Source organism: Mobula birostris, chromosome 16 (assembly GCF_030028105.1).
Source record: "Mobula birostris isolate sMobBir1 chromosome 16, sMobBir1.hap1, whole genome shotgun sequence".
Lineage (NCBI taxonomy): Eukaryota > Metazoa > Chordata > Chondrichthyes > Myliobatiformes > Myliobatidae > Mobula > Mobula birostris.
This window is the reverse complement of record NC_092385.1, coordinates 8,333,671-8,361,578: the sequence shown is the minus strand read 5'-3', so window position 1 is coordinate 8,361,578 and position 27,908 is coordinate 8,333,671. Positions and strand designations below refer to the sequence as shown.

The following is a 27,908-nucleotide window of genomic DNA, read 5'->3' as shown; positions in this document are numbered from 1 at the left end:
CACCTGCTCCCATGGCTTCACATGACCCTGATCGGGGGGCTGAGCAGGTGCTACACCTTGTCCAGGGATGACCTGCAGGCTAGCGGAGGAAGGGAGTGCCTGCACCTCCTTTGGTGAAGACATATCCATGTACCTACCCAAAAATAACTGGGGAAATGGGACTAATGGGAACACCAACCTAGACAAATGGCCTTTATGGAAAAATATGGCAATTCAATAAACAATAACAATAGTGGAACGATCATTCATAGAACTAATAATTATTTCTTTATGTTCCTTATGCAGGGTGAAGCAATTGCTGTCATTGGAACTCCTGGGATTAGAGGAATTAAGGGAGAGATGGTAAGAAATAACATTATAGAAGTTAGAAAAGGAAAAATCAGAAGTATTTTTATTGCTGCTGAAGAGATTAGGTGCTTGAGTTGCTGGTAAACTCTCACTTTCTCACAGGGAGACCGTGGTCAGAAGGGAAGTGAAGGAGAAAAGGGAACGAAAGGAGAAGAAGGACCAAGGGGAGAGAAGGTATGTGCTCTGGTGACATCTTGTGGAGGATTCAGGGGATAAGGGTTCACATCCTGCAGATAGTGATTTGAGCTATAGGGCAGCCTAAATTATTGTTATTACCAACTTTCCAGGATAAAACTGAGTTTGTTAATTAAGCTTTGGAAAAATCTGGAAATACAAGGCCAGTAAAAGTGTCCAACAAGTTTGGATAGTTCCAGGTTAGTTAGAACTTAGAACATGACAGCTCAGTACAGGCCCTTTTAACCTACTCTAAGATCAATTTAGCCCTTCCCTCCCACATTTGTTAGCCCTCCATATTTCAAATACTCAAGTGCCTATCTCTAATCGAGTTAATTCTACCATCACCCCTGGCAAGGCATTCCACACATTCAGTAGTAAGTTTCATGCATTCAGTTTATACAGAGAGTAGTCTCTGTGTAGAAAATTTACCTCTGACATCCCCCCGTACTTACTAAGAATTAGCCATTTCCGCCCTGGGAAAAAGTCTCTGGCTGTCCACTTGATCTACGTCTCTTATCATCTTGTTCACTTCTATCAAATCACCTCTCACCCTCCTTCGCTCCAGAGAGAAAAAGAGAAATTCCCTAGCTTGTTCAACCTATCATCATAAGTCATGCTCTCTAATCTAGGCAGCACCCTGGTAAATCTCTTCCTCAACCACAACATTTCTATAATGAAGTTATCAGAACTCAACATAATTTTCCAAATTTTGTATACCTACAACATTACCTCACGTCTCTTGACTCAATTCCTCTGACTAATGAAGAGCAATACACCATACATAGAAACATACATAGAAAATAGGTGCAGGAGTAGGCCATTCGGCCCTTCGAGCCTGCATCGCCATTTATTATGATCATGGCTGATCATCCAACTCAGAACCCCGCCCCAGCCTTCCCTCCATACCCCCTGACCCCCGTAGCCACAAGGGCCATATCTAACTCCCTCTTAAATATAGCCAATGAACTGGCCTGAACTGTTTCCTGTGGCAGAGAATTCCACAGATTCACCACTCTCTGTGTGAAGAAGTTTTTCCTAATCTCAGTCCTAAAAGGCTTCCCCTCTATCCTCAAACTGTGGCCCCTGGTTTTGGACTTCCCCAACATCGGGAACAATCTTCCTGCATCTAGCCTGTCCAATCCCTTTAGGATCTTATACGTTTCAATCAGATCCCCCCTCAATCTTCTAAATTCCAACGAGTACAAGCCTAGTTCATCCAGTCTTTCTTCATATGAAAGTCCTGCCATCCCAGGAATCAATCTGGTGAACCTTCTTTGTACTCCCTCTATGGCAAGGATGTCTTTCCTCAGATTAGGGGACCAAAACTGCACACAATACTCCAGGTGTGGTCTCACCAAGGCCTTGTACAACTGCAGTAGTACCTCCCTGCTCCTGTACTCGAATCCTCTCGCTATAAATGCCAGCATACCATTCGCCTTTTTCACCGCCTGCTGTACCTGCATGCCCACTTTCAATGACTGGTGTATAATGACACCCAGGTCTCGTTGCACCTCCCCTTTTCCTAATCAGCCACCATTCAGATAATAATCTGTTTTCCTATTTTTGCCACCAAAGTGGATAACTTCACATTTATCCACATTAAATTGCATCTGCCATGAATTTGCCCACTCACCCAACCTATCCAAGTCACCCTGCATCCTCTTAGCATCCTCCTCACAGCTAACACTGCTACCCAGCTTCGTGTCATCCGCAAACTTGGAGATGCTGCATTTAATTCCCTCATCCAAGTCATCTCCTTCAAAACCCTATCAATTTGTGCTGTAATTTTGAGGGATCTAATGACATGGACCCCATGATTCTTCACATTGCGAAGAACCCTGTTATTTGCCCTGTACTCTGCCTTCAATCACGACCTTTCAAAGTGAATCACTTCACACTTTATTAGGTTGATCTCCACCTGCCATTTCTCAGCCTAGATCTTCATCCTGTCAATATCCCATTGTAACCTAAACAACTTTTGACACTATTCACAGCTCTGCTAACCTTTGTGCAACCTGCAAAACCTATAACTCGCCCTTTCACTTCCTCATCCAAGTCACCTACAAGTATCACGTAGAGCAAATGCACACAAAATGCTGGAGGAACTCTGCAGGACAGGCAGCATCAATGGAAAAAAAAAAGTACAGTCAGCGTTTCTAGTTAATCAATTGACTTAATCCCTGCTTGGCTGGATTTTAGATTTAGGTTTGGACTTTAGATTTAGATTTTACAAGGGGTGATTGATAAGTTTGTGGCCTAAGGTAGAAGGAGTCAATTTTAGAAAACCTAGCGCATTTATTTTTCCTACATTTACACATAGTCCAGCGGTCATGGAGCGTACGGATCCCTTCTTTGTAGAAGTCGGCGTCTTGAACCTCCAGAAGTGGTCCACAGCAGGGGTGATTGATAAGTTCATGGCCTAAGGTAGAAGGAGATGAGGAGAAACTTCACACTTTCTGCATTTTCACTCAAAGAGTTGAACTGCACGTGCATGTAACGAGAGCTGTATAACTCATCTCCTACCTTAGGCCACAGACTTTTCAATCACCCCTGCTGTGGACCACCTGGAGGTTCAAGACGCTCTCGTTACATGCACGTGTAGTTCAACTCTTTGAATGATAATGCAGAAAGTTTGAGGTTAATAACTCATCTCCTTCTACCTCAGGCCACGAACTTATCAATCACCCCTGCTGTGGACCACTCCTACAAGGAAGGGATCCATATACTCCACGACTGCTGGACTAAGTGTGTACATATAGGAGGGGACTATGTTGAAAAATAAATGTGCTAGGTTTTCTAAAATTGACTCCTTCTACATTAGGCCACGAACTTATCAATCATGCCTCATAGACATTAGATTTAGATATTAGACTTTAGATTTTGATTTTAGATTTAGTCTTTAGATTTAGACTTTAGATTTCAGACATTAGATTTTGATTTATATTTTAGATTTTTGATTTAACCACGTGGCCAAGTGGTTAAGGCATTCATCTAGTGATTTGAAGGTCACTAGTTCGAGCCTCAGCTGTGGCAACGTGTTTGTGTCCTTGAGCAAGGCACTTAACCACACATTGCTCTAGTGTCTGTGCGAGGAGTGGTGCCCACACAGACTTCCGATCTGCACCTTGTAAGGCATGAAAATGCCCGACGCAGGCCTCTCATGGTCTGAGTCGACGTTCCCTCCCCTTTCATTCAGATTTTTGATTTAGATTTTAGATTTACGATTTTTGGTCTTAGATTATTTATTTATCACATGTACAACTAAGCACACAATGAAATGTCTTTTTGTGTTAACGACCATGGAGATGCTGGTGCTAGCCCTTAAGTGTTGCCTAACATTCTAGTGCTAACATAGTATGCTCACAATGTTTAGCAGAACAACATACAGCCAACACACAACAAGCTTCAACAGCTAACCAAACCCCTTTTTAGACCACCCCCCACACCAACCCACATATTCAGACAAGCCTCCAGACCATGGCCCTGGACCCATAAACATCAGGCACCACACCAACCCTTGCAGAACGCCATTTGTCACCGGCTGCCAACCAGAAAAGGGCTCCATTTATTCCCACGTTTGCCTCCGGCCAGTCTGCTAATCCTCTATCCATGCTGCCATCTTTTCTGTAAAACAATTGGCCCTTATCTTTTAAAGTAGTCGCATGTGCTGTACCTTGTCAAAGACATTTTGAAAATCTAAATGAACAACATCCACACTCTCCTTTGTCGATCCTGCCTGTTAGTTCTCAAAGAATTCCAGCAGATTTGTCAGGCAAGATTGCCCCTTAAGGAAACCATGCTGACATTGGCCTATTTTATCATGTGCCTCCATGTACCACGAAACTACATCATTAATAGTGGCTTCCTCCTTGCCTTTCAAAATCTTTCATGTTCCCTTATATGCAGATACTCAGCAACCTATAAGAAAAAGATGTTGGTAACAATTTACATCAATACTTCTGTATTTTAAATATACCATCTGATTTGGTTTGTTCTTTTCCATCAAGGGACCGAAAGGAGACCAAGGTGATAAAGGCTCAGCGGGCTTCCCAGGAGCCAGAGGTCCTGATGGGCAAAAGGTATGAGCCTGCGTTCCACCACTATTTCTCGATTTACGAATGTTCAGTTTGTGAACTCTTGTTGAAACACCACCATCTACATTTCTTCGATGTACAAAGCTATGGCGAGCACATTGGTTCAGCACCAGGACTTCATCAGAGCAGCCTATCAGAATCAGGTTTATTATCATTGATATACGTCATGAAGTCTGTTGTTTTGTGGCAGCAGTGTGGTGCAATACATTAAAAAAGTGTCACCAGCCTTGTGGCCCATCAGGCCGGTGCTTATGCCGGTTTCCGTGGCGTGAAGCGACTAAGAGTACGAGACCCCCCTCCTCCCCGATAGGACACCATTCTATCACGAGGTTAACCCCCAGCATTTTTGCCAGTACCCATTCTCAGCTGGGTAGACTGGAGCATTGTGTGGTTGTCTTGCTCAAGGACACACACACTGCCTTGGCCGAGGCTCGAACCCACGACCTTCAGGTTGCTAGTCCAACGCCCTATCCATTTGACCACGTGCCAAAGGGCAATACATAAAATATACTGTAAGTTATAATAAGATATATAATTAAGTGTGCAAAAGAGAGCAAAAATATTGAGGTATTGTTCATGAGCTATTCAAAAATCTGATGGTGGAGCAGAAAAAACTTCCTAAAACATTGACTGTGTGTCTTCAGGCTCCTGTATCTCCTCCATGATGGTAGTAATGAGAACCAGGGTGGTGGTGGGGGGCAGGGAGGCCTTAATAATGGATGCCACCTTTTTGACACATCAACCTTTGAAGTAACACACAGAAACACTGGAGGAACTCAGTAGGTCAGGCAGCATCTATGGAAATGAATATACAGTTGATGTCTTGCACTGAGACCTTTCTTCAGGACTGAGGAGGAAAGGGGAAGATGCCAGAATATGATGTTCTCGGTGGTGGGGATGCTAGTGTCCGTGATGGAGCTGGCTGAGTTTACTAATCTCTGCAGCTTTTTTCCACTGGATGCCTTTAAATCTTGGATGGTAACTCAACTTCCTTCTCCATGCCTGTCCTAGTCATAGCCTGCAGTGAACAGCATAATTATTGTGTAACTGGCTTTCTTCAAAAGCAGTTCCTTGGCTGGGTTATTCAGCAAAGTTCCTCCAGCATTTTGTGTGTGTTGCTCAAGATTTCCAGTATCTGCAGAATCTCTTGTGGGTAGTAAGGTTCTTGCTTTGTCTTGGATACTGCTATCACAGGACCTGCACCCATCTAACCAATACACTTCAGTGTACTGATAGAACTTCAATGTTATGACATTAAATACTGGCTGAGAGTCATTTTAATTGTACACCATTGAGCATTTTGTATCACCAACCAGAATGTTTCCAGATCTCAATGCAAATCTTTGAAAAGGCCATGAAAATAGTAATCCCACAAAATGATAAACCCTTTCAGTATCCTTCCGAATAGCTCTCTTTTTTCATTTCCCCTCTAACCTCTTCTCTTCTATCACTTCCCCTGGTCCACTCTCCTCTCCTATCAGCTTCGTTCTTCTTCAGCTCTTTACCTTTCCCACCGATCACTTCCCATTTCATGCCTCCTTCCCCACTCACCCACCTTCCCCTCCACCTGGTTTCACCCATCACCTGCCAGCTTTTCCATCCACCTTATTCTGGTTTCTTCCCCCTTTCCTTCCAGTCCTGATGAAGGGTCTCGGTCCGAAACATTGACTGTTTATTGCCCTCCGTAAATGCTGCCTGACCCACTGAGTTTCTAAGGTACAGAAGCCTGAAGGCACACACTCACCGTTCAGGAGCAGCTTCTTCCCCTCTGCCATCCGATTTCTGAATGGACATTGAACCCATGAACACTACCTCACTACTTCTTTTATCTCTATTTTTGCACTACTTATTTAATTTAAATATATATATTTACCCTAATTCACAGTTTTTATTTTGCTATTATTATGTATTGCATTGTATTGCTGCCACTGTCTGGCTGTCTAAGGACCATATCCGATGCGGACGTTGGTGACCATGGTTTTCCATATAGATCTATCCCTCGTTCTTTGGATGACTTCCATTTCCTCGATGTGTAGCCACCTGGCTAAGATTTTGATGTACATAAGCCAAGGCCTTCCTCTAGGTTTGCTCCCCTCGATCTTTCCAGAGAGTATGAGATTTTCTAGTTCATCTTTCCGCATGATGTGTCCGAGGAATCTGAGTTGTCTTTCTCTTATTGTTGGTATGAGTGATCCAACTGCTTGGGCTCTTCTGAGAACTTCTTCATTTGATGTGTGTGTGGTCCATGATATTTTTAACATTCTCCTGTAGAACCATAATTCAGCTGCTTCTAGTCTGTTTTCCATTGCTGGGGAAATGGTCCAGCATTCACTTCCATAAGTCAGGATAGAATAAATGTAGCACTGCGGTATTCTGTTTTTAGTGTGCGTGCTCATCTTTCTGTCTGTTAATATGGGCTTCATTTTTTGGAAAGCTTCTTTCACCATTGCTATTCTGTATTTGATATCTATGTCGCACCTGCCATCACCTGTTATTAGGCTGCAAAGGTATCCGAATTTGTTGACTTGTGTAACCACTAAGTGAACAAATTTCACAACATATGCTGGTGATAATTAAACCTGATTCTGATTCTGGTACCCTGACAACGTTCACTGCTCGTGTTTGCAAGCGAGCATCCACTCCACCTTTTGTAAAACTAAACCTGTTAATATTTCAAAGCTAGATTTGAAGATGTACTAAATTACTGTTTGTCTTTTGCTACTAGGGTGAGCAAGGTGTAGCGGGGGAACCAGGGAAACTGGTAAGACTTTTGACTCCTCTTTTGTGTTGCTGCTTGGAAGTGTGATCTCCCATCTTGGCATCAGGGATCAAGAATCATCTTTATTTGTTGTATACAGTATATTTACATGCATTGAGAATACCGTGATGTGACAGTCAGAGAGCTACATGCAACAAAAAAATTCAGCAATTAAAAAATACAAAGTGATAAAAAAAATAAAATTAGAGGTTAAAGTATGGATATGGAATAAAATGTGCATAAATACATAAATACCCACATGAATTTGCAATGTAAGCAGCATTATCAAAAGTGGTTTAAAGTGTTTATACAGCAGTGCAGTGATGGGGGTGATAGATAGAGGGGGCGGGGGAGGCCAACTGGAATGGTTGATCAGATTAACTATCTGAGGGAAGAATTTTTAAGATAGTGTGAAGTTTTTGTTTTAATAGCCCTGCAGCACTTTCCAGAAGGGAGCTTTTAGAAAAGGCAGCTTTTCAGTGTGTGCAGTGTCCACATTATTTTTTCCTGCTCTCTTCTTTGTCCTGGACCCATACAGGACAATGACCTTTTCTGCTGACTTGATAGTCTGCTGTAGCTCTTGTAAATTATGAGAAGATGCTACACCAAATCAGGCAGTGATGGTTGAGGTGAAGATGGTAGTGTAGAATTGCACCAGTATGTTTTGGGAAAGTTGGAATTTTGCAAGCTGTCACAAGAAGTGCATCCCCTCCAAGCCTTTTTTGTTAATGTATGTGTAAATATACTGCTTGACATGTGTGCATGTTCACCTTAATTCATCGTATGTAAATGCACCACAGAGCCAAGATTGTATCTGAACCACGGAGCGGTGAGCCACAGTCTTGGGTCTTTTCGATGCTTCACCGTTCTGTTCCTGAGCAGGTGATGCTACTTGGTATCTGTTTCTATTGCTAACTGTTTTTTTCCTTGGGTGGATTCTTATCAGGGTATTCCAGGGAAGAATGGTATCGATGGAGCGAAAGGAAACCAGGGTGATAGAGGATACATGGGGGCAAAAGGTCCCAAAGTAAGTCATTGTGATAGATGTGCTGTGTGAAATCTTCACTGTTCAGAATTTGCACTATGTATACCTGTGATTTTTTTTTTGTAGGAAGTGTCATTCAAACCTTGATTTTGACATACAAATTTTCAACTAATTTAGAGCCATTACGGTCAATTTAGATGCTCAACAGCACAGAAACAGACCTCTGGGCACATTTAATCTGGCTGAACCATGGTTCTGCCTAGTCCCATTGACTCACAAATGGGTGCTCACCACACCCCTGCCATCTCTGTACAATTCAAACTTCTCCTAAATGTTGAAATTGAACCCCCATCTATTACTTCCACTAGCAGCTCATTCCACCCTCTCACCAGCCTCTGAGAAAAGACTCAGTTACTAACCCACACACATACGGTGAGCTGGACAGTTCTGGCCCAGAGGCATCGCTCCTTGAAAATGTCCTGGTTGTTAGGAAGGCTAGAGCTCATGATGAAGCTCTGTTCACAACTTCCTGCAGCTTATTTCAATCCTGTGTAGTGCCTTCCTCCATACCAGATGATGATGCAACCAGTCAAGATCCTCTCCATGGTACATCGGTAGAAATTTGCAAGTGTCTTTGACATACCATATCTCCTCAGACTCCTATAGCCGCAGCCGTGCCTTCTTTGTAACTGTATCGATATCCTTTCAGAGATGTTGACACCCAGAAACTTGAAATTGCTCACTCTCTCCACTTCTGATCCCTCTGTAAGAATTGGTGTGTCTTCCCTCGTCCTACCGTTTCTGAAATGAACAATCGATTCCCTCGTCCTACCCTTTCTGAAATCGACAATCAATTCTTTGTTCTTACTGATATTGAGAGCGAAGTCGCTGTTGTGACAACCACTCAGCTAGCGGGTACGCCCCAGCAGTGTGGTGGGACGCATTCTAAGGGTCCACATGTCGATTGTCAGGATTTTTTTGGGTAACACCAGCATTGAAATTGGTTTATTATTGTCACATGAACCAAAATACAGCGAAAAACTTGTCTTGCATAATGTTCATACACATCAAATCTTTACACAGTGCATTGCGACAGTATAAGGTAAAGCAATAAAATTAATCCGTAACATCTACAGAGAAAGTTACAATGCAGGTAATCAATAAGATTTTAAATCATATCAGGTTAGACTACGAGGCCAAGAATCTATCTTATCATACGAGGTCAATTCAAGAGTCCGAGAACAGTAGGGTGGAAGCTGTACTTGAGTCTGGGTGTGCAATCTTGCCTATAAGGTTGCATAAACTGGTTTGTACACCTACCTTGTTTACTTGTTTCAGTGATAATTAATTTTATCATAGAATATAGTGCATTACAGACCCTTCGGCCCACAATATTGTACTGACCTTCTAAACTACTCCAAAATCAATCTAACCCTTTACTCCTATATCAGCCTCCATTTTTCCATCATCTTTGTGACTATCTAAGAGTCACTTAAATGTCCCTAATGTATCTGGCTCTACCATAACCCTTGGCAGCACATTCCACACACTGACCAGTCCCTGTGACATCCCCCATATACTTTCCTCCAGTTGCCTTAAAATTATGCCATCTCGTATAGGCCATTTCCATTCTGGGAATAAAGGCACAGGCTGTCCATTCTATCTTATCATCCTGTGCACCTGTATCAAGTAAACTCTCATCCTGCTTCACCTCAAGTAGAAAAGCCCAAGCTCACTCAACCTATCCTTATGAGATGAGATATGCTGTCTGATCCAGAGAGTGTCTTCTGGCACTGCAGCTGATACGGGGCACACAAGAGGCTGGAGGAAGTGAAGAGCTTGTAAGTACACAGGGCTTGTGCACAGGAGTGGCTATTGAAGGCAAAGAGCTGGTGTACACAAAAGACTTGTGTATATAACTAGTCAAAAAATATTGTGTTCATAAAAGGCTGATATGCATAAATGACTCTCATACACAAAGGCTGGTGTGTACTATGAGCCAATGTCCACAGCTATCAGCGTTTATGGTCACTAACACCTTTATGACTTCCTATTCCCAATCTGTCATGGCAGTCCATGGCCTCCTCTACTGTCATGATGAGGCCACAGTCAGGTTGGAGGAGCAACACCTTATATTCCGTCTGGATAGCTTCCGACCTAATGACCTGAGCAATGATTTTTCCAACTCCAGTAATTTCACCCCTTTCCTCCTGCACTCTTTTTTCCATTCTCCATTCTGACTTCCTTCTTAACCCTTCTCTTCCTGTCACCCCTGCTCTTCTTCTCACCTGCTCGTCATCTCCTGTGGTGCCCCTCCTCCTTCCCTTTCTCCTATGATCCACTCAACTCTCCTATCAGATTCCTTTCTCGTCAACCCTTTACCTCTTCCACCTATTGCTTCCCGACTTCTCCTTTCATCCCACCTCCCTCTCACCTGATCTCACCTATCACCTGCTTCCCTCCCCTCGCCACCTTTCTGACCCCAAACTATTTCTCTCCACAGATGCTGCCTGACTTGCTGAGTTCTTCCAGCACTTTGTGAGTGTAACACATTTGTTTTGTGTTACAGGGTGACAAAGGGACAAAAGGCGCCTGCGGTTTAGATGGAGAGAAAGGAAGTAAGGTAAGAAACTGGAATTTTTTTGGGGGGTCACTTTAATTCCCCTCCCCACTCAAAGTCAAAGTACACTTATTATCAAAGTACATATATGTCACCATATACAACACCTAGATTCATTTTCTTGCAAGCATTTACAGAAAATTAAAGAAATACAACAGAATTTATGAAAAACTATATGTAATCAAAGACTGACAAGCAACCAATGTGCAAAAGGAGACAAATTGTGCATAAGAAAAAAAAATAATATTGAGAACATGAGTTGTAGATTCCTTGAAAGTGAGTCCATAGGTTGTGGAATCAGTTCAGAGTTGTGACCTGTTTAGGAGCCTGATGTTTGAGGGGTAATGACTGGTCCTGAACCTGGCGGTGTTGGGTCCTAAGGCTCCTGTACCACCTACTCAGTGGTAGTAGTGAGAAGAGAGCAAGGCCTGGACGGTGAGGGATGCTGCTTTCTTGTGGTAGTGCTCCTTGTATATGTACTCAGTGGTGGGAGTGTTGTAACTTGAAACACTGACGATATAAATACTCCAGATGGACTAGAGTGTATCTACCACACTTGTAGGCTTTTCTGTTCCTGGGCGTTGGTGTTTCCATACCAGGCCGCGATGTGACCAGTCTCCACTGTGCAGCTATGGAAGTTTGTGAAAGTTTTAGGTGACATACCAAATCTGTGCACATTTCTGAGGAAGTGAGGGACTGTTGTGCTGCCCTTGTGATGCTACTTACCTGCTGGTCCCAGGACAGATCTGATGTGATAACACCATTCCCACACCGGCCTGTCTTCCTTGGCCTCCCCACTGTCAGGGTGGGGGTAAACACAAACAAGAAAGGCAGCACCTCGGTAGCCTACAATCCAACAGCACGCATATTGATTTCATTCCCGTGAAGGGATGGATGGATGGACGGATGAAGATAAGAGAGTGAATGACTACAGCATAGGAGGTTTGTTGTGGCACCAGCTGGAGAAGATATACTGGAAAGAATTAGCGAGTCAGGAAGATCAAAAGGCATTGGTTCCTGGTGAACTATAAACAGGGAGAAAATTCAGAAATTTGAGGGTCAGAACAACTTGGGCGACCTAGTGCAGGATTTTCTAAAGGGTTAACTTGCAGGTTGAGTCAATGGTGAGGAAGGCAAATGCAATGTAGCATTAATTTCGAGAGATTTAGAATATAAAAGAAAGGATGGAATGCTAAGGCTTTATAAGGCACTGGTGAGGCCTCATTTGGAGTATTGGGAACAGTTTTGGGTCCCTTATCTCAGAAAGGATGTGCTGACCTTGGAGAGGGTCCAGAGGAGGTTCACGAGAATGATCCCAGGAATGAAAGGGTTAACATATATGGAGCATTTGATAGCTCTGGGCTTGTACTCGCTGGAGTTTAGAAGAATGAGGGAGGATCTCATTGAAACCTATCAGATATTGGAAGGCCTAGATACAGTGGATGATGAGAGGATATTTCCTTTAGTGGGGGAGTCTAAGACCAGAGTGCACATCCTCAGAATAGGACACCCCTTTTGAACACAGATCATAAGGGAATTACCTCACGTAGAATGTGGTGTATCTGTGGAATTCATTGCCACAGACAGCTGTGGAGCCCAAGTCATTGGGTATATTTAAAGTGAAGGTTGATAGGTTCTTGATTAGTCAGGGCATCAAAGGTTACAGGGAGAAGTCAGAAGAATGGGATTGAGAGGGATAATAAATCTGTCATGTTTGGATGGTGGAACAGACTGAATGGGCAGAATAGTCTAATTATTCTCCTGTGTCTTATGGCCTAATGAAACGCATCCCAGGTTCCAGAGAAAAAAAAAACAAAGTGGAAAGAGCAGAGGTTTTGTTCATAATCTTTCAGATAACAGGGGTTTCCAACCTTTTTTATATCATGAACCCCTACCATTAGCCGAGGGGTCCATGAACAGTTTAGTTTTGCAGTACTGAAGCATTATTTATGTAAAATGAAGATTCATGACCCAAAATATCAACTGTCTATTTCCCTCGATAGATGTTGCCTGACCCACTACAACATTCCCTATAAATTTTTACAGCTGCTTCTGAGCAGGAGATAATTACATGGCCTGAAAACTGTATGGCACTTTAAACAGTGTCGGCATTCAGCAGGTTAATAAACAGGTGGTTTATTAACCATGAGCTATTGACTTCCATTCTGTGTTTATTATTACAATTAGTAACAGCGTTGTAACTTGAAACACTGACAATAAAATATGTTGAACTCTAAAATGTTTCAAAGTAAAGGTTGTGATATGTTTATTACTTAAAAAATTTGTGGTTATATTCATTAACACGATTAATTACAGGGTATTTCAAAATTATATTAACATAGATTCAAAATTACATTAGCATAATTTCAAACTGCGAGGCAACAAAGGCTATGTGCTTGGGAGCATTTCAGTTACTTTTCAGCCAAGCACCCATACAGCCTAGAGGGAACAAGGCTGCTGAGTGCCCTGTGTATTGCATGTTACTCCAGATTCCTGCATCTGATGTCAGTTGTACTTCAGTTGTTTATGTAATATTATTTTAGAAAGGGAAAAAAAAGGTTAAAACCAGAGAACTATAGTCCCCATTCGTGAGAATAATTTGCAAAAACAAAGTGATCAGAGTTCAAAGCAAATTTATTATCAAAGTACATATATGTCACCTTATACAACCCTGAGATTCATTTTCTTGTGGGCATTCTCAGTAATCCAGAATAGAATAATAATCATAATAGAATCAATGAAAGACTGTACCAATTTGGGTGTTCAAACAGTGTGCAAAAGACAGCAAACTGTGCAAATACAAAAAGAAAGAAAGAAATAAGCAAGCAAGCAATAAATATCAAGAACATGAGATCAAGATTCCTTGCAAGTGAGTCCATAGGTTGTGGGAACATTTCAGTGATGAGGCAAGTGAAGTTGTGTGAAGTTATCTCCTTTGGTTCAAGAGCCTGATGGTTGAGGGGTAGTAACTGTTCTTGAACCTGATCATGTGAGTCCTGAGGCTCTTGTACCCTCTTATACACAATCTTCGCTATAAAATACAAGTCTGAGCTTAACTAGAATATTGTAGGCACCTCACTGCAGAACGATATAGAAACAGAAAGGGCACAAGAAGGTCTATCAGGGAGGAGGGACTTCAGTTGTGAGGATAGTTGAGAAACATCTGTACAATTCTCCTTTGAACAGAGAGGATTAAACCATGAGCAGATCAAGCTCTTCAGGATGATGAGTGGTTTAACAAAGCAGAAAGAAGAGACACTTTTCGCTGTCTCTGTGCTAATAAGTGATAAGAGAAGATGGGCTTAACCTCATCAGCAAAAGATTTTGGAGAAGACAGGAGAAGAATGTTTTCAGTTATGGAGTTGCAAGGAGCTTCAAAAATGGACCAGTTAAAGAGGGTGGAAATGATTCCACAACACTGTTAAAGGGAACTTGGATATACTCTTACAGATGAGGAGCTTACATAGCTACAGATACAAAGCATTGATGTAGGACAAAGTCTTTCAAAGATCAAAGATTCAAAATTCAAAGTACATTTATTATTGAAGTATGTACTGTGTACAGAATATAACTCTGAAATTCGTCCTCCCCAGACAGCCACAAAATAAAGAAACACCATGGAACCCATTCAAAGAAAACATCAAACACCCAATATGTGAAATAAGAACAAACTACACGAATGGCAAACTTTATTTGCCCTATATATTTACAAGTGCTAGGAACTTGCTACGGTGTGTTGACATGATATGCAACAAAAATATTTAACAATTATAAAGAATAAAGAATTATATTTTTAAAAAATCTAAAAAACCAAAAGAAGAGCCTTTTGACCAAATATCTCCCTGCTAAACTTATGATTTTTAAACATGTTTCATTTGGATTTGGACTCCTGATTCTACAGTCTACAGACTCACTGTCAAGGACTCTTTAGAACCCAGATTCTCAGTAACACATCCAAAATGCTGGAGGAATTTACCCAGGTCAGACATCATCTATGGAAATGAATAAATAGTCAAAGTTTTGGGCTGAGACCCTTCAACATGAGTCCTGAAATGTCAACTATCTATTTATTTCCATAGATGCTGCCTAAACTGCAGAGTTCCTCCAGCAATTTTTGTGTATTGCTTTGGATTTCCAGTATCTGCAGACTTCTCGTGTTTATCATATTCTCAGTATTATTTTTTATTTGCAGAATTTGTCATCTTTTACATATTGGTTGCTTGTCATCCTTTGTTTATGTAAAATCTTTCATAAATTCAACTGTATTTCTGTACTTTCCCATAAATGCCTGCAAGAAAATGAATCTCTATGCACACTTTGATAATAAATTTATTTTGATTTCTTTTTGGCTTGTTTCCATACACTGTACATAATACCTCTAACAATCTTTCCATGGAAGTTTTAAAATGTTCCATTGTTTGTAAGGGAGGAAGAGAAGAAAAAGATGAAGAGATGGGAACAAGATGTTGAAAAATATAGTGAAGCAGCCTTTTCCTCTTCATGCCTTTTTGTTTTGTGAAAATATCTTCTTTCGCTGTTCATAATAAATAGTCTTTCTCCAATTGAAAACTAAAGTCCTGTTTCTCAACAGTGTGAACTTATTCTATTGATATGTACAGGAAATGCTGGAAATATGCTGAAAATATTCATCTGGTCAGCAGCATCTGCGAAGAGAGAAATAAAGTCAATTTTCACCCAAACAGAGAACATTATTTCAATGCCAGTTTCTATGAAAGGTCTTTGATCTGAAACACATATTCACTCTCCCTCTTAACACATGCTGTCCAACCTATTCAGTTTACTCAGCATTTTCTGTTTCAGATTTACAGATTCTGCAGCATTTTGCTTCTTTATTCTGCAATCCCTTCTTCTAACCTGCATCTGTTAATGTAGGGTGATCCTGGATTTCCTGGGAGGATCGGATTCCCTGGCAGGAAGGGAGATCAGGTAGGAAAACATTGGAATGCTGCCTAGATCAAAACTCCTCCAACTGATGCAGGGTATGAATAAAATTTAATTCCTGACCTTAATCACCCTTAAGAAGGTGCAGTCCAGATGAAGTTGCCGAGTTCACCTAGCAGCACGCTGGCATCGTGTTTTGCATAACACTCTACAATGCCAGTGTTAGAAGATCAAGGTTCAATTCCCACCTCTTTCTGTAAGGAGTTTGTAAATTCTCCCTGTGACCATGTGGGTTTCCTCTGGGTGCTCCGATTTCATCCCACATTTCAAAGATGCATGGGTGAGATTTAGTAGGTTGCCGGCATGCTACGCTACCACCAGAAGCATGGTGACACTTGTGGGCGGCCCCCAGCATACCTCGGACTGTGCTGGTTGTTGATGCAGAGGGCTCATTTGACTGTATGTTTTGATGTACATGTGACAAATAAAACTAATCTTTATCTTAATCTTATCCTGTGTTGGGCAATAAAGATTGCAGTTGAGGATATGTTAGAAGTTTCAACCAGAGACTCTTTTCCCTGTCAGGCCTGCACGTGCAGGCTCCTCCCAGTCTCCACCCAGCTGACAGGAGTCACCTTCCACTTGCTTCCAATTCATCACCTGCAGCCTATTTAAACCCATCTCTCATCCACAATGCTTGTTCACTCATATGAACCAGCCAGTTTCTCCTAGCCTTCAGTTACCTTGTTACCTTGTCATGTTAAGTATGTGTTCTCTCCTGTTTTGTGGCCCTCCTGGTTAGTTCTTTTGCAGTTTATTGTTAAAGTTATTGCTTCATTCTGAATCATCTCCGCTGCTCTGTGTGATGGTCAAGCCACCTCTACATTTCTTGACGTTCGCAGAGTGGAAATGGCTACTACAATGGGGCATAACTTCGAGGAAAGTATAGGGGAGATGTCAGAGGTGGATTTTTCAAACAGATAGTGGTGGGTGAGTGAAACACGCTGCCAAGGGTTGGTGATGGAGGCAGATCAAATAGGGACATTTAAAAGACTTTTAGATAGACACATCAATGATAGAAAAATGGAGGGCTACATGTTGGGGAAGTGTTAGATTGATCTTGGAGTAGGTTAAAAAGTTGGCAGGGCTGAAGGGCCTGTACTGTGCTGTACAGGTCTATGTTCTATGTTCCCTACAGTAATCCTTCCTGGCCTTCCCACATTCCATACTATAGTACGGATATGACAAAATACCCCATTGGGATGGGCTCCAGCATTGAAAAGTCAGGAATGACTGAGCTGCTGATCTCCACCACTCCATATTAATTCCCATGTTTTCCCTTTCAGGGTGAACCTGGCACCACTGGCTCCCCGGGCGTGACAGGCAAAGAAGGTCTCATTGGACCCAAGGTATGACGAATCATTGAAGGAGAGCACCATGGGGCAAGGGGACATCCGCCACTTGATATCTGTGTAGTTCATGGCATTTGTCTGCTCCTGTGTAGGGTGACCGAGGCTACGACGGACTCCAGGGGCAGAAGGGGGACCGAGGGGAGAAAGGCGAGCGGGTGAGTTGCAGTTACCAATACCAAGTGTTTCAAAGATTCAAAGAACACTTCTTCTCAAATTATGTGTGCAGTATACAACCCTGAGATTCGTCTTACCCACAGACAGCCACAAAACAAAGAAAAACATGGCACCCGTTCAAAGAAAAACACCAACCCACCCCCGTGTGCAAAAAGAAACACAGATCACGCAAATACCAAAAAAAAAGAGCAAAAAACACTGAAAATAAAAAAACACAAAATCGAAAGAGTCCAGCTATATTCAAGCAACACACATAAAAGTTGCTGGTGAATGCAGCAGGACTTCCTCGTATTTGCCAGCTATATTCAGTTCAGTTCAGACTAGTGTTGTCGTTCGTTATCTGCTGGCCGCCCCGATCAAAATAGCAACAAAAAATGGAGTGAGCAGAAACACATCACTGCGTGAACCACAGAGTCCAACCAACAAACCGTGTTGATCAAACCTTGCCCAGAACCCAGGAAGCCGGCACAGTCCTGCCTGACAAGGTGTAAAGGGAAGCTGCAAATGCAGCTTTTACACCGATACTTCCAATAGCGTTGTGCTCTATCACTACTGCCCGGGACTCTCAGTCTAGATTACGGGCTCACATCTCTACTGTGGGAAAAACCTCGGCTTCTAAGGTGAAAATTGCTACCCAGTGAGCCATGAGTGGCAATTATTGCAAGACATTGCCTCAGAAATGACTCAGCCTCTACAGAGCTTTTGGGTGGAGAATCCCAATAGTTCCTCACCATCTGGATGAAGATGTTTCTTACCTCCATCCTGAATGGCCATTTTCTTATAATGAGACAGCGATGCCTGCTTCTCAATACCCAAGCCAGAGGAAACATCGACACAAACACACAGACGTCTGCAGATGCTGGAAATCCAAAGCAACACACTCAAAACGCTGGAGGAACTCAGCAGGTCAGGCAGCATCCATGGAAAAAAGTAAACAGATGAGGTTTCAGGCCGAGACCCTCGTTCAGGACTGAGAAGGAAGGGGGAAGATGCCAAAATAGAAAGGTGGGGGGAGGGGAAAGAGGCTAGCTGGAAGGTGATAGGTGACATCCTGAAGGATTAAAGGATTCAAAGTTCATTTATTATGGAAGTATGTATAAATGATACATCTGCTTACAGACAGCCACAAAGCAAGAAACCCAGAAGAACCCAATTTAAAGAAAGACCAGCACCCGGAGCGCAGAGAAAGGAAAAAAAAACACAAATCGTGCAGGCAATAGAAGCAAGAAACAGCATTCAGAAGTAAATTGAGTCCATAGACCCGGAGCCTGGGGCAGCCTGGCTCATTCCCAGTTCATCACACAGCGGGGCAAATCCCCACAAAGCTCGCAGACACGAAGCACGTAGCAGCCAGAGCAGTCTCACAGCCTCAGTGCCGCAGGGAGAGGAGTGAACCTCACGGGAGAGTGAGCAACGTTCACCTCCAGTCCTGATATCCTACCTTTTCAATCTACCTGGGCCGGCGTTTAAATTGTTCAAACACTGAATCATGCCAAGAAGGGTCTCGGCCTGAAACGTCGATGGTTTATTCTTTTCCATAGGTGCTGCGGGACCTGCTGAGTTTCCCCAGCATTTTGTGTGTGAAACATCATCTACCCTGTTGAGGTTATTACGACCTGGGTTTAGTTCTGCTGCTGTCCATAATGAGTTTGTACCTTCTCCCTATGACCGTGTGGGTTTCCGCTGGATTTTTCCCACATTCCAAAGCCGTACAGATCAGTCAGATAGTTGGTCACTGGGGTGTAATTGGGTGGCGAGGGCTTGTTGAGCTGACAAAGCCCGTTATCATGCTGTATCTCTGAACCTGCTTACAGATATTGTACACTTGTGGTGATTACTGGAGAGTACAAAGTTAAATCTGAGATTGCTATCATTTGCCTCTTTGTTTTGCAGGGTCTTCCCGGCATCACTGGGCCACCAGGTGTCCGAGGATCTGATGGAGCTACCGGCCCTCCTGGCCCTGTGGGTCCTGTAGGCCCTCGGGGCTCTGAGGGAATGCAGGGCCAAAAGGTAACGATTGAATCCTTCCTCACATGTTGTAGGAAGTTTTCACAAATGTCCAAATGTTGCTTTTTCCCCTTCCTAATGCTCCTACTGTAGAAACCTCCAGCATTTTATTTTTAAGGTAACTTTTTTATTCTTTCTTCTCTTCTAATATTTGTATATCTGTGCAATTGTAATGCTACTGTAACTTCCTTTGAGATCAATAAAGTATCTGTCTATCTATATAAGAGGTAAGCAAACATGGAGTATGCTTCCAGTGGAACTGCAGGTAAACTAATGTGGTCAAGGTCAGTCAATGCTGGCAGGTCACATTCCTTGTGATGACTCCAGGCCCTTTTGCAAAGTTATAGCCGACTAACAGGCCAGGATATGATGGGTTAAACAACACAGTATCTCCATACAGTTCAGAAAGGAGGGACTAAATAACTCAGTCCTCAATGGTTGGGTTGAGCTGTCCTCCGACCTTGGCAATTTACTTCCAAAAGTTTCATCGGCATATGAGGATGCATCGTCGGTGTGCTGTGGATTGTGGGCTTCGTACACTGATCACTCAGCTGACTGGTTATCATTTTTGGAAACTTGGTTGCGACGAGGGGAGTAAATCTCATTGCTGATTGGTTGTATGGTGAACTTTATGTGTTGTCTGGAATTTTGCCCGCAATGGCTTGTAAACAGGATCAAGGCCTACGTGTCAAGATGGCATCAAAATTGATTTCTGTAACTTCCAATAATTTCCTCCCCACCCCCCTTTCTCTTTTCCCATTCCATTTTTCATTACCTGCTCACCTCTGCTTCTCCTCACTTACCCATCATCTCCCTCTGGTTCCCCTCCTCCTTCCCTTTCTTCCATGGTCCACTGTTCTCTCCTATTAGATTCCTTCTTCTTCATCCCTTTACCTTTTCCACCAATCACCTCCCAGATCCTTACCTCATCCTTTGGGGTTTTTCTTCTGGTTCGTGGATGGTTGGCGTCTATAATTAAGGTTGAGGTTTCAGGCTATTTGGAGGCACATGATAAAATATGCGAAAGTCAGCATGGTTTCCTTAAGAGGAAATCTTGTCTGACAAATCTATTGGAATTCTTTGAGGGAATAACAAGCAGAATAGACAAATGAGAGTCCATGGATGTTGTTTACGTGGATATTCAGAAAGCATTTGACAAGGTGTCATACATGATGCTGCTTAACAAGATAAGAGCCCATGGTATTACAGGAAAGATACTAGCATGGATAGAAGATTGGCTGACTGGCAGGAGACAATGAGTGGGAATAGAAGAGGGCCTTTTCTGGTTGGCTGCCTGTGACTAGTGGTGTTCCGCAAAAGTTGGTGTTGGGATTGCCTATTTTCACGTTATATGTCAATGATTTGGATGGTGAAACTGATGGCTTTGTGGCCAGGTTTGCAGGTGATACAAAGATAGATGGAGTGGCTGGTAGTGCTGAGGAAGTAGGGAGCCTGCAGAGGGACTTATACAGATTAGGAGAATGGGCAAAGAAGTGGCAGATGCAATATAGTGTCGGGGAGTATATAGTCATGCACTTTGATAGAAAGTCTAAAGACATAGTCTATTTTCTAAACGAGGAGAAAATTCAAGACTCAGAGGTGCAGAGGGACTTGGTAGTCCTCGTGTAATTCCCTAAAGTTTAACCTGCAGGCTGAGTCAGAGGTAAGGAAGGCAAATGCAATGTTAGCATTCATTTGGAGAGGACTAGAATATATATAAAAAAAACAAGGATGTAATGCTGAGGCTTTATAAGGCATTGGTCAGACCACACTTGGAATATTGTGAGCAGTTTTGGGCCCCTTATCTCAGAAAGGATTGGCCAGCATTGGAAAGGGTCCAGAGGAGGTTCCAGGAATGTATGTGGAGATTTTGTTGGTTCTGGACCTGTACTTTCTAGAGCTTAGAAGAATGAGGGAGGAACCCATTGAAATCCATTGAATGTTGAAAGACCAGGACAGAGTGGATGTGGAGAGGATGTTTCTGATAATGGGGAAGTCTAGGACCAGAGGACACGGTCCCAGAAAAGAGGGACGCTCTTTTAGAACAGAGATGTGGATGAATTTCTTTAGCCAGAGGTGTGGAATTCATTGCCACATTCGGGATATTGGTGCCAAGTTATTGGATATATTTAAAGTGGATATTGATAGGTTCTTGATTAGTTAGGGTGTCAAAGGTTATGGGTAGAAGATACAAGAATAGGGTTGTGAGAGATAATAAATCAGCCATGATGGAATGGTGGAACGGATTCAAAGGGGCGAATGGCCTAATTCTGCACCTATTTCTTATAATCTTTTGTGATGAGTTCATCAGCGCGCATGCGCCGGTCGTGCGTACAACCTGTTACAGCCGTTCCGATCAGTATTCTTACTTTTTTTCTTCTTACTTTTTAACTTAGGTTATTTTTTGTGTTTTTTTTTCCACGGTAACACGTCAAAGCTGCACCCTCTCTAACATGCTGGTAGAGAGAGGTTTATTTGGGTTTTTAGCGCTGGAAATAGTTACATCCCGACACGCGGGACAGAAGCATGGTCGCATTGTTTATTCCAGGGACCAGCTACTTGCGCTAATGCCGGCCGGTTTAGCGAGCAGAGCGGCGGACACCCCTGCTGAAATCTGGAGGAAAACACACAGAGGATGCAGAGGGGGATCACAAAGTCGAGGAAAGAGGACCAGGTCCAGACAACAGAGACTTATGGAGAAGAGGAGTTCGGTGGGTAATAAAATGGACGAGTTCACAGCGCTAGCCAGGCGTCAGAGAACATTTCTGGAGTGCAGTATTATGTGTTTCACTGGAACGGGGCTGCACGAGGACATACCCAATCAAAACTTCTCCATGGACGGCTTCCAGAGTGTTCGGGCTGACCGGAAGTGCACTGAGAGCAGTAAGCCTAAAGGAGTTGGGTGCTTACTGTTCTGGTTAACAACAGATGGTGCAATCCAGGTCATATTACGATCGAGGAGCGTGTTTGTAGACCGGATATTGAACTTTTTACTGTTGGACTTCGGCCACATTCCACCGAGATACAACACTGGACGGCACGAGAGGTCGTTCCTGCCTGTGGCCATCGAACTTGCAGCTCCTCCCGTGGAGGGTCAGACACCCTGAGCCAATAGACTGGTCCTGGGCTTATTTTCCATCTGGCATAGTTTGCATTTTGTTGTTTGATTGTTTGTGGTTTTTGTATTGCTATATTTATGCTCTATTCTTGGTTGGTGCGGCTGTAATGAAACCCATTTTCCCTCGGGATCAATAAAGTATATCTATCTATCTATCTATCTAGCTATCAACTTCCAATGGTTCTGAGATTTTCTCCAAGAGCTTTTCCTGGTGCCATCCAGAGAATATATGTTACTTGGGCAACACACACAAAATGCTGGTTGGTCTACCACTTAGTACCCTTCCCTCTCCCCTGTTTTTGTATTCTGGCTTCGATTCCGGTCCTGATGAAGCGTCTTGTCACGAAACATTGACTGTTTATTTCCCTCCATAGATGCCGCCTGACCTGCTGAGATCCTCCAGCACTTTGTGTGTGTGTGTTGTCCAAGATTTCCAGCATCTGTAGGATCTCTTGTGTTACCAGTGTTACTTACAGAGGTATTGCTGCTTGTGTCTGACTGTAGGGTGAAAGAGGCCCACCTGGTGAGAGTGTTCCAGGTCCCAGAGGAATTCCAGGAATCCCAGGGGAAAGAGGAGATCCAGTAAGTATCTGAAGAATGCACAGTGGAACATTTATTGATTGTTTGATTGATTGATTGAGATACAGAGTGGTAATAGGTCTTTCTGGCCCTTCGAGTCGCACTGCCCAGCAACCCTGTTTTAACCCTACCCTAATCACGGGACAATTTACAGTGTCCAATTAACTTACCAACCAGTATGTCTTTGGACTGTGAGAGGAAACCAGAGCATCTGGAGGAAATCCACACTGTCACAGGGAGAGCATCCTTACAGGGGCAGGAATTGAACCCAAGTCGCTGGTAGTGTATCGTGTTGGACTACCCACCAGGCTTCCGTGCCTCCCAAAATGGCTACAAACTCTGGAAGTCAAACCTCAGCCTGAGAGTGAAATGTTGCATCATCGGCTCTAAGCCCAACAGAGTATGCAGCATCAGTGGAGAGAGAAACTTGAGTTAGTATTATCAACCAAACTATAGATTCCAAAACTTGTGAATCGTGTCATGAAGGCAAACTCAATCAGATGCAGAGCATTCCACTAAACCTAAATCTCCTTCACAGATGACATCCCACCATTTGAGCCCTAATCCCTCCATTTGTAAGTAAATGCGAGACCATGGATCTGCGCCTGGAAAGTCTTCACTCTCCAGGGTGCAGGCCTGGGCAAGGTTGTATGGAAGACTGGCAGTTGCCCCTGCTGCAAGTCTCCCCTCTCCACGCCACCGATGTTGTCCAAGGGAAGGGCATTAGGACCCATACAGCTTGGCACCAGTGTCGTCGCAGAGCAATGTGTGGTTAAGTGCCTTGCTCAAGGACACAACACGCTGCCTCAGCCAAGGCTCGAACTCACGACCTTCAGGTCACTAGTCCAATGCCTTAACCACTTGGCCGCGTGCCCACACAACCTCCATTTGTAGGGGCATTGTAAACTGACCATGAGACAAAGGAGCACAAATAGGCCATTTGGCCCATCAAATCTGTTCTGCCATTCAATCAGAGCTGATTTATTTTCCCTCTCAGCCCCATTCCCCTGCCTTCTCCCCATAACCTTTGACTCCCATACTACTCAAGAACCTATCGGTCTTAATACATTGATATGTCTTAAATCTTAAATCTGAAACCTAAGATGTCGACTTGATAGATGCTCTATTTATTTCTCATTACCTTCACCAACTAGTACAACGATTCAACTTACTTTTCTTTGTGGTTAAGGGTGAGATGGGTCCTGATGGTCCAAAGGGAGAACAGGGAAATCCAGGAATGACGGTATGTGAATTTTTGTTTGGAATTTTAATGGTATTGTACACATCATAAAAAGCCAATTGTTTCTCCAAATGCTGGAGGAACTCAGCAGGTTAGGCAGCATCTGTGGAAGGGAATCATCATTCAGAAATGTCAGCTAACCTCCTGAGTTCCTCCAGCATTTTGTGTGTGTTGCTGAGGACTTCCAGCATCTGCAGAATTTCTGAGGTTTCTCCGTCAAAAACTTTTCTCTCAAATCCCCTTTAAAATGCCTTCCTGCCTGCTTAAGCCAACTTTTTTTTTCATTTTTGATAGCTCAACCGTAATGACAAACATTATGACTCCCTAATTTATAAGTTTTATACACCTCTAATCTCATCAGCTGTGTTGTGCTCAGTTCTGGTCACCTCATTATAGGAAGGACGTGGAAGCTTTAGAAAGGATGCTGAGGAATTTGGCCAGGATGCTGCCTCAATTAGATAGCATGTCTTATGAGGATAAATTGAGCGAGCTAGGGCTTTACTCTTGATCAAAGGAGGATGAAAAGTAACTTGAGAAATACAAGATGATAAGAGGCATAGATCAAGTAAGCAGCCAGAGACTTTTTCCCAGGACTGCAGGTGGCATAATACTATAAGTTATAATAGAATTATATTAAAAATTAATGTACATTTGTATTTTTAATTGAGAGCAGTTTGGCATGTTTTTAAATAAACATTTAAATATTTCTCAGTGATTTTTTTGGCACACTGGTTCCAGAGGTTTGCTTACTGGAGACATTTACAACCCATGTAATGAATATGCTGTCAGGATGCCATCAGGAGGGTCACAGAACAGGGACTTAGTTCCAGCCGTGGTGCTGCTCACTGCATTGTGCAGAACAATGCAATGAGTGCTCTGGCAGTCCTTCATCTGCAAATATTCAGAGTGGCTATCACTGACAGTGTCTGACAATCCAGTCCAGATCATATCTACATTTCGGTATTCCATAGTGTATTCTTTGAAGCTGCCTGCCTTAGAGTCGTAGAGCATTCCAGCACAGAAACAGGCCCTTTGGCCCGTCCAGCCTGTGCTGAACTGTTGTTCTCCCATCAAAGCGCACCTGGCCCATAGCCCTCCATTCCCTTCCATCGATGTACATGAATGTTTCCATCGAACCCACATCCGCGACTTCCACTGGCATCTCATTCCACACTCTCACCACCCTCCTTAAATATTTCGCCTTTCACCTTAACCTATGACCTCTAGCTTTAGTCTCGCCCAACCTCGGTGGGAAAAGCCTGCTTGCAATAACTCTATCTATACCCCTCATAATTTTGTATACTCACTAACCCTACCCTCATTTTATTTATTCTCCCCACATTCCCATCTCTCCCCAGATTCTGTTGCTCCCTTACACACGAATCAGCAGCAGCTAGTTAACCTACCAATCCTCATCTTTGGATTGTGAGAGAAAACTAGAGTACCCAGAGTCCACACAGTTACAGAGAGTGTGTGCAGAGTCCACCCGGTTACAGAGAGTGTGTGCAGACTCCACACGGTTACAGAGAGTGTGTGCAGACTCCACACGGTTACAGAGAGTGTGTGCAGAGTCCACACGGTTACAGAGAGTGTGTGCAGAGTCCACACGGTTACAGAGAGTGTGTGCAGACTCCACACGGTTACAGAGAGTGTGTGCAGAGTCCACACGGTTACAGAGAGTGTGTGCAGAGTCCACACAGACAGGATTGTGAGGGGCTTGAAGAGCAGTATGAACATGGTGGGCTGTTGGGCTTTTTCTCTCTCTCTGGTATCGCAATGCCAATTCACGTCAGACAAAGACATGCAGCCAGGATGCCTTGGGATCTTCAACCGGATTTAAAAGATGCAGAAAGTCTCAGCAGAGATCATTTACAAGGACATTGTTGTGGACTTGAAGTATGGGGAAAGGTTGAATAGGCTAGGATTTGATTCTCTGCTGCGTAGGAGAATGAGGGGAGATCTGACAGAGGTAGTGGTTAACACAGTGCCTCACAGTGTACCGGCTGCATGATTGGGATTGATTGCCAGCAGTCTGTTAGGAGTTTGCACCTTCTCCCCATGACCACATAGGTTTCCTCATGGTCAGTGAGTTGTGGGCATGCTATGTTAGCACCAGGAGCATGGCACCACTTGTTGCCCAGCACATTCCCAACCCAAGTGATACGGTTCACAGTATGTTTCAATGTGCACGTGATAAGTAAAGCTAAGCTAATGTTTCTTTCCTTCTGTTTCTGTCTTTCTTCCATATGAATTATGAGTTGTAGGGTGTAAGAAGAAAACCTGTCTAATTAAAAGTCCCATGATGACTATGGCCGGTTTAGTCCTGATTTAAATGTTGGGTCTGTAGTGTATTTAATATTTAAGTGATGTTTGAATAATCTTGTATATATGTTGGCTGATTAAGCATTCTTGTTCATTTCAATAATTCATTACAGGTTGTATATATACGTAAATTGCATACATCGTCACACTACAACATATACGTGAGCGCCTCGATTGAAGTAAACTCGAAGTTAGACCTGCATTTTGGACTCACACGTTTTCGATTGAGTTAGTTTAACGTTTTGAAGTTACGAAACATAGCAGGGTCCGTACCCAAAATCACTATAAAATGTTGCCAGGTATCCAAAGGATTTTGGGCAGGAATGAATCTGTGGAAATTGATCTGATTAGCAGTTACTGTTGATCCTGAGGGAGTGGGGGCCAGCGACAGTCGAGCAAATACAGACATTGATCCTGTCGTTTTCCTCCCCCTGTACTGCACAGGAGAGCCAGATTCGTGCCTATGTGCGGCAAGAAATGAGCGAACACTGCGGTGAGTGAATTCATTTTGGCCTGAAGGGAAAAGTCCAGGCAGAATTATGCAAACACTCCCCTTCCCACAGTATCCAGTGTCCGGTATCTATCACAATCATATGGACAAAATCCTAGCACAATGCACATTGCAGCAACAGGAAGGTGTTTTTTACCCACTGTAGGAAAGACATCATTCAAATGAAAAAGCTGCAGAGAAGATTTACCAGAATATCAGACCATAAGACATTGGAGCAGAATTAAGCTATTCAGCCCACCGAGTCTGCCCCATCATTCCATCATGGCTGATTTATTATCCTCCTCTACTCCATTCTCCTGACTTTTTCCAGTAATCTTTGATGTTCTTACTAATCAAAAACATCTCAACCTCCATTTTAAATAGGCCCAATGACTTGGCATTCACAGGCGTCTGTGGAAATGAATTTCAGAAGTTCACCCTCTTTGGTTAAAGAAATTCTTCCTCATCTCTGTTCTGTAGATGCATTCTTCTGTTCTGAGTCTGTTCGCTTTGGTCCTAGACTCCCCCACTATGGGAAACACACTCTCCACATCCACTCTATCTAGGCCTTTCATTGTTCAAATGGCTACAATAAAATCACCATAACCTTCTCTTATTGTTTTAAATTCCAGTAGTACAGGCCCAGAACCATCAAATGCACCACATACTCTGTCTGGATAGC

General features: G+C 43.1%; 1 protein-coding gene across 1 annotated transcript in view; it reads left to right on the top strand.

Annotated features, from left to right (window-relative positions):
- Positions 1-27,237, top strand: part of col7a1l (collagen type VII alpha 1-like) — a 363,635-nt gene extending 336,398 nt beyond the window's left edge. The window contains exons 107-119 of the mRNA XM_072281015.1: positions 286-342; positions 451-522; positions 4,533-4,604; positions 7,345-7,380; positions 8,324-8,404; positions 10,932-10,985; positions 15,876-15,929; positions 17,231-17,293; positions 17,389-17,451; positions 19,364-19,480; positions 23,100-23,177; positions 24,364-24,417; positions 27,181-27,237. Of these exons, the coding sequence (XP_072137116.1) occupies positions 286-342; positions 451-522; positions 4,533-4,604; positions 7,345-7,380; positions 8,324-8,404; positions 10,932-10,985; positions 15,876-15,929; positions 17,231-17,293; positions 17,389-17,451; positions 19,364-19,480; positions 23,100-23,177; positions 24,364-24,417; positions 27,181-27,237 (858 nt within the window). The remainder of the gene's footprint in view (positions 1-285; positions 343-450; positions 523-4,532; positions 4,605-7,344; positions 7,381-8,323; positions 8,405-10,931; positions 10,986-15,875; positions 15,930-17,230; positions 17,294-17,388; positions 17,452-19,363; positions 19,481-23,099; positions 23,178-24,363; positions 24,418-27,180) is intronic.
- Positions 27,238-27,908: the final 671 nt, after the last annotated feature.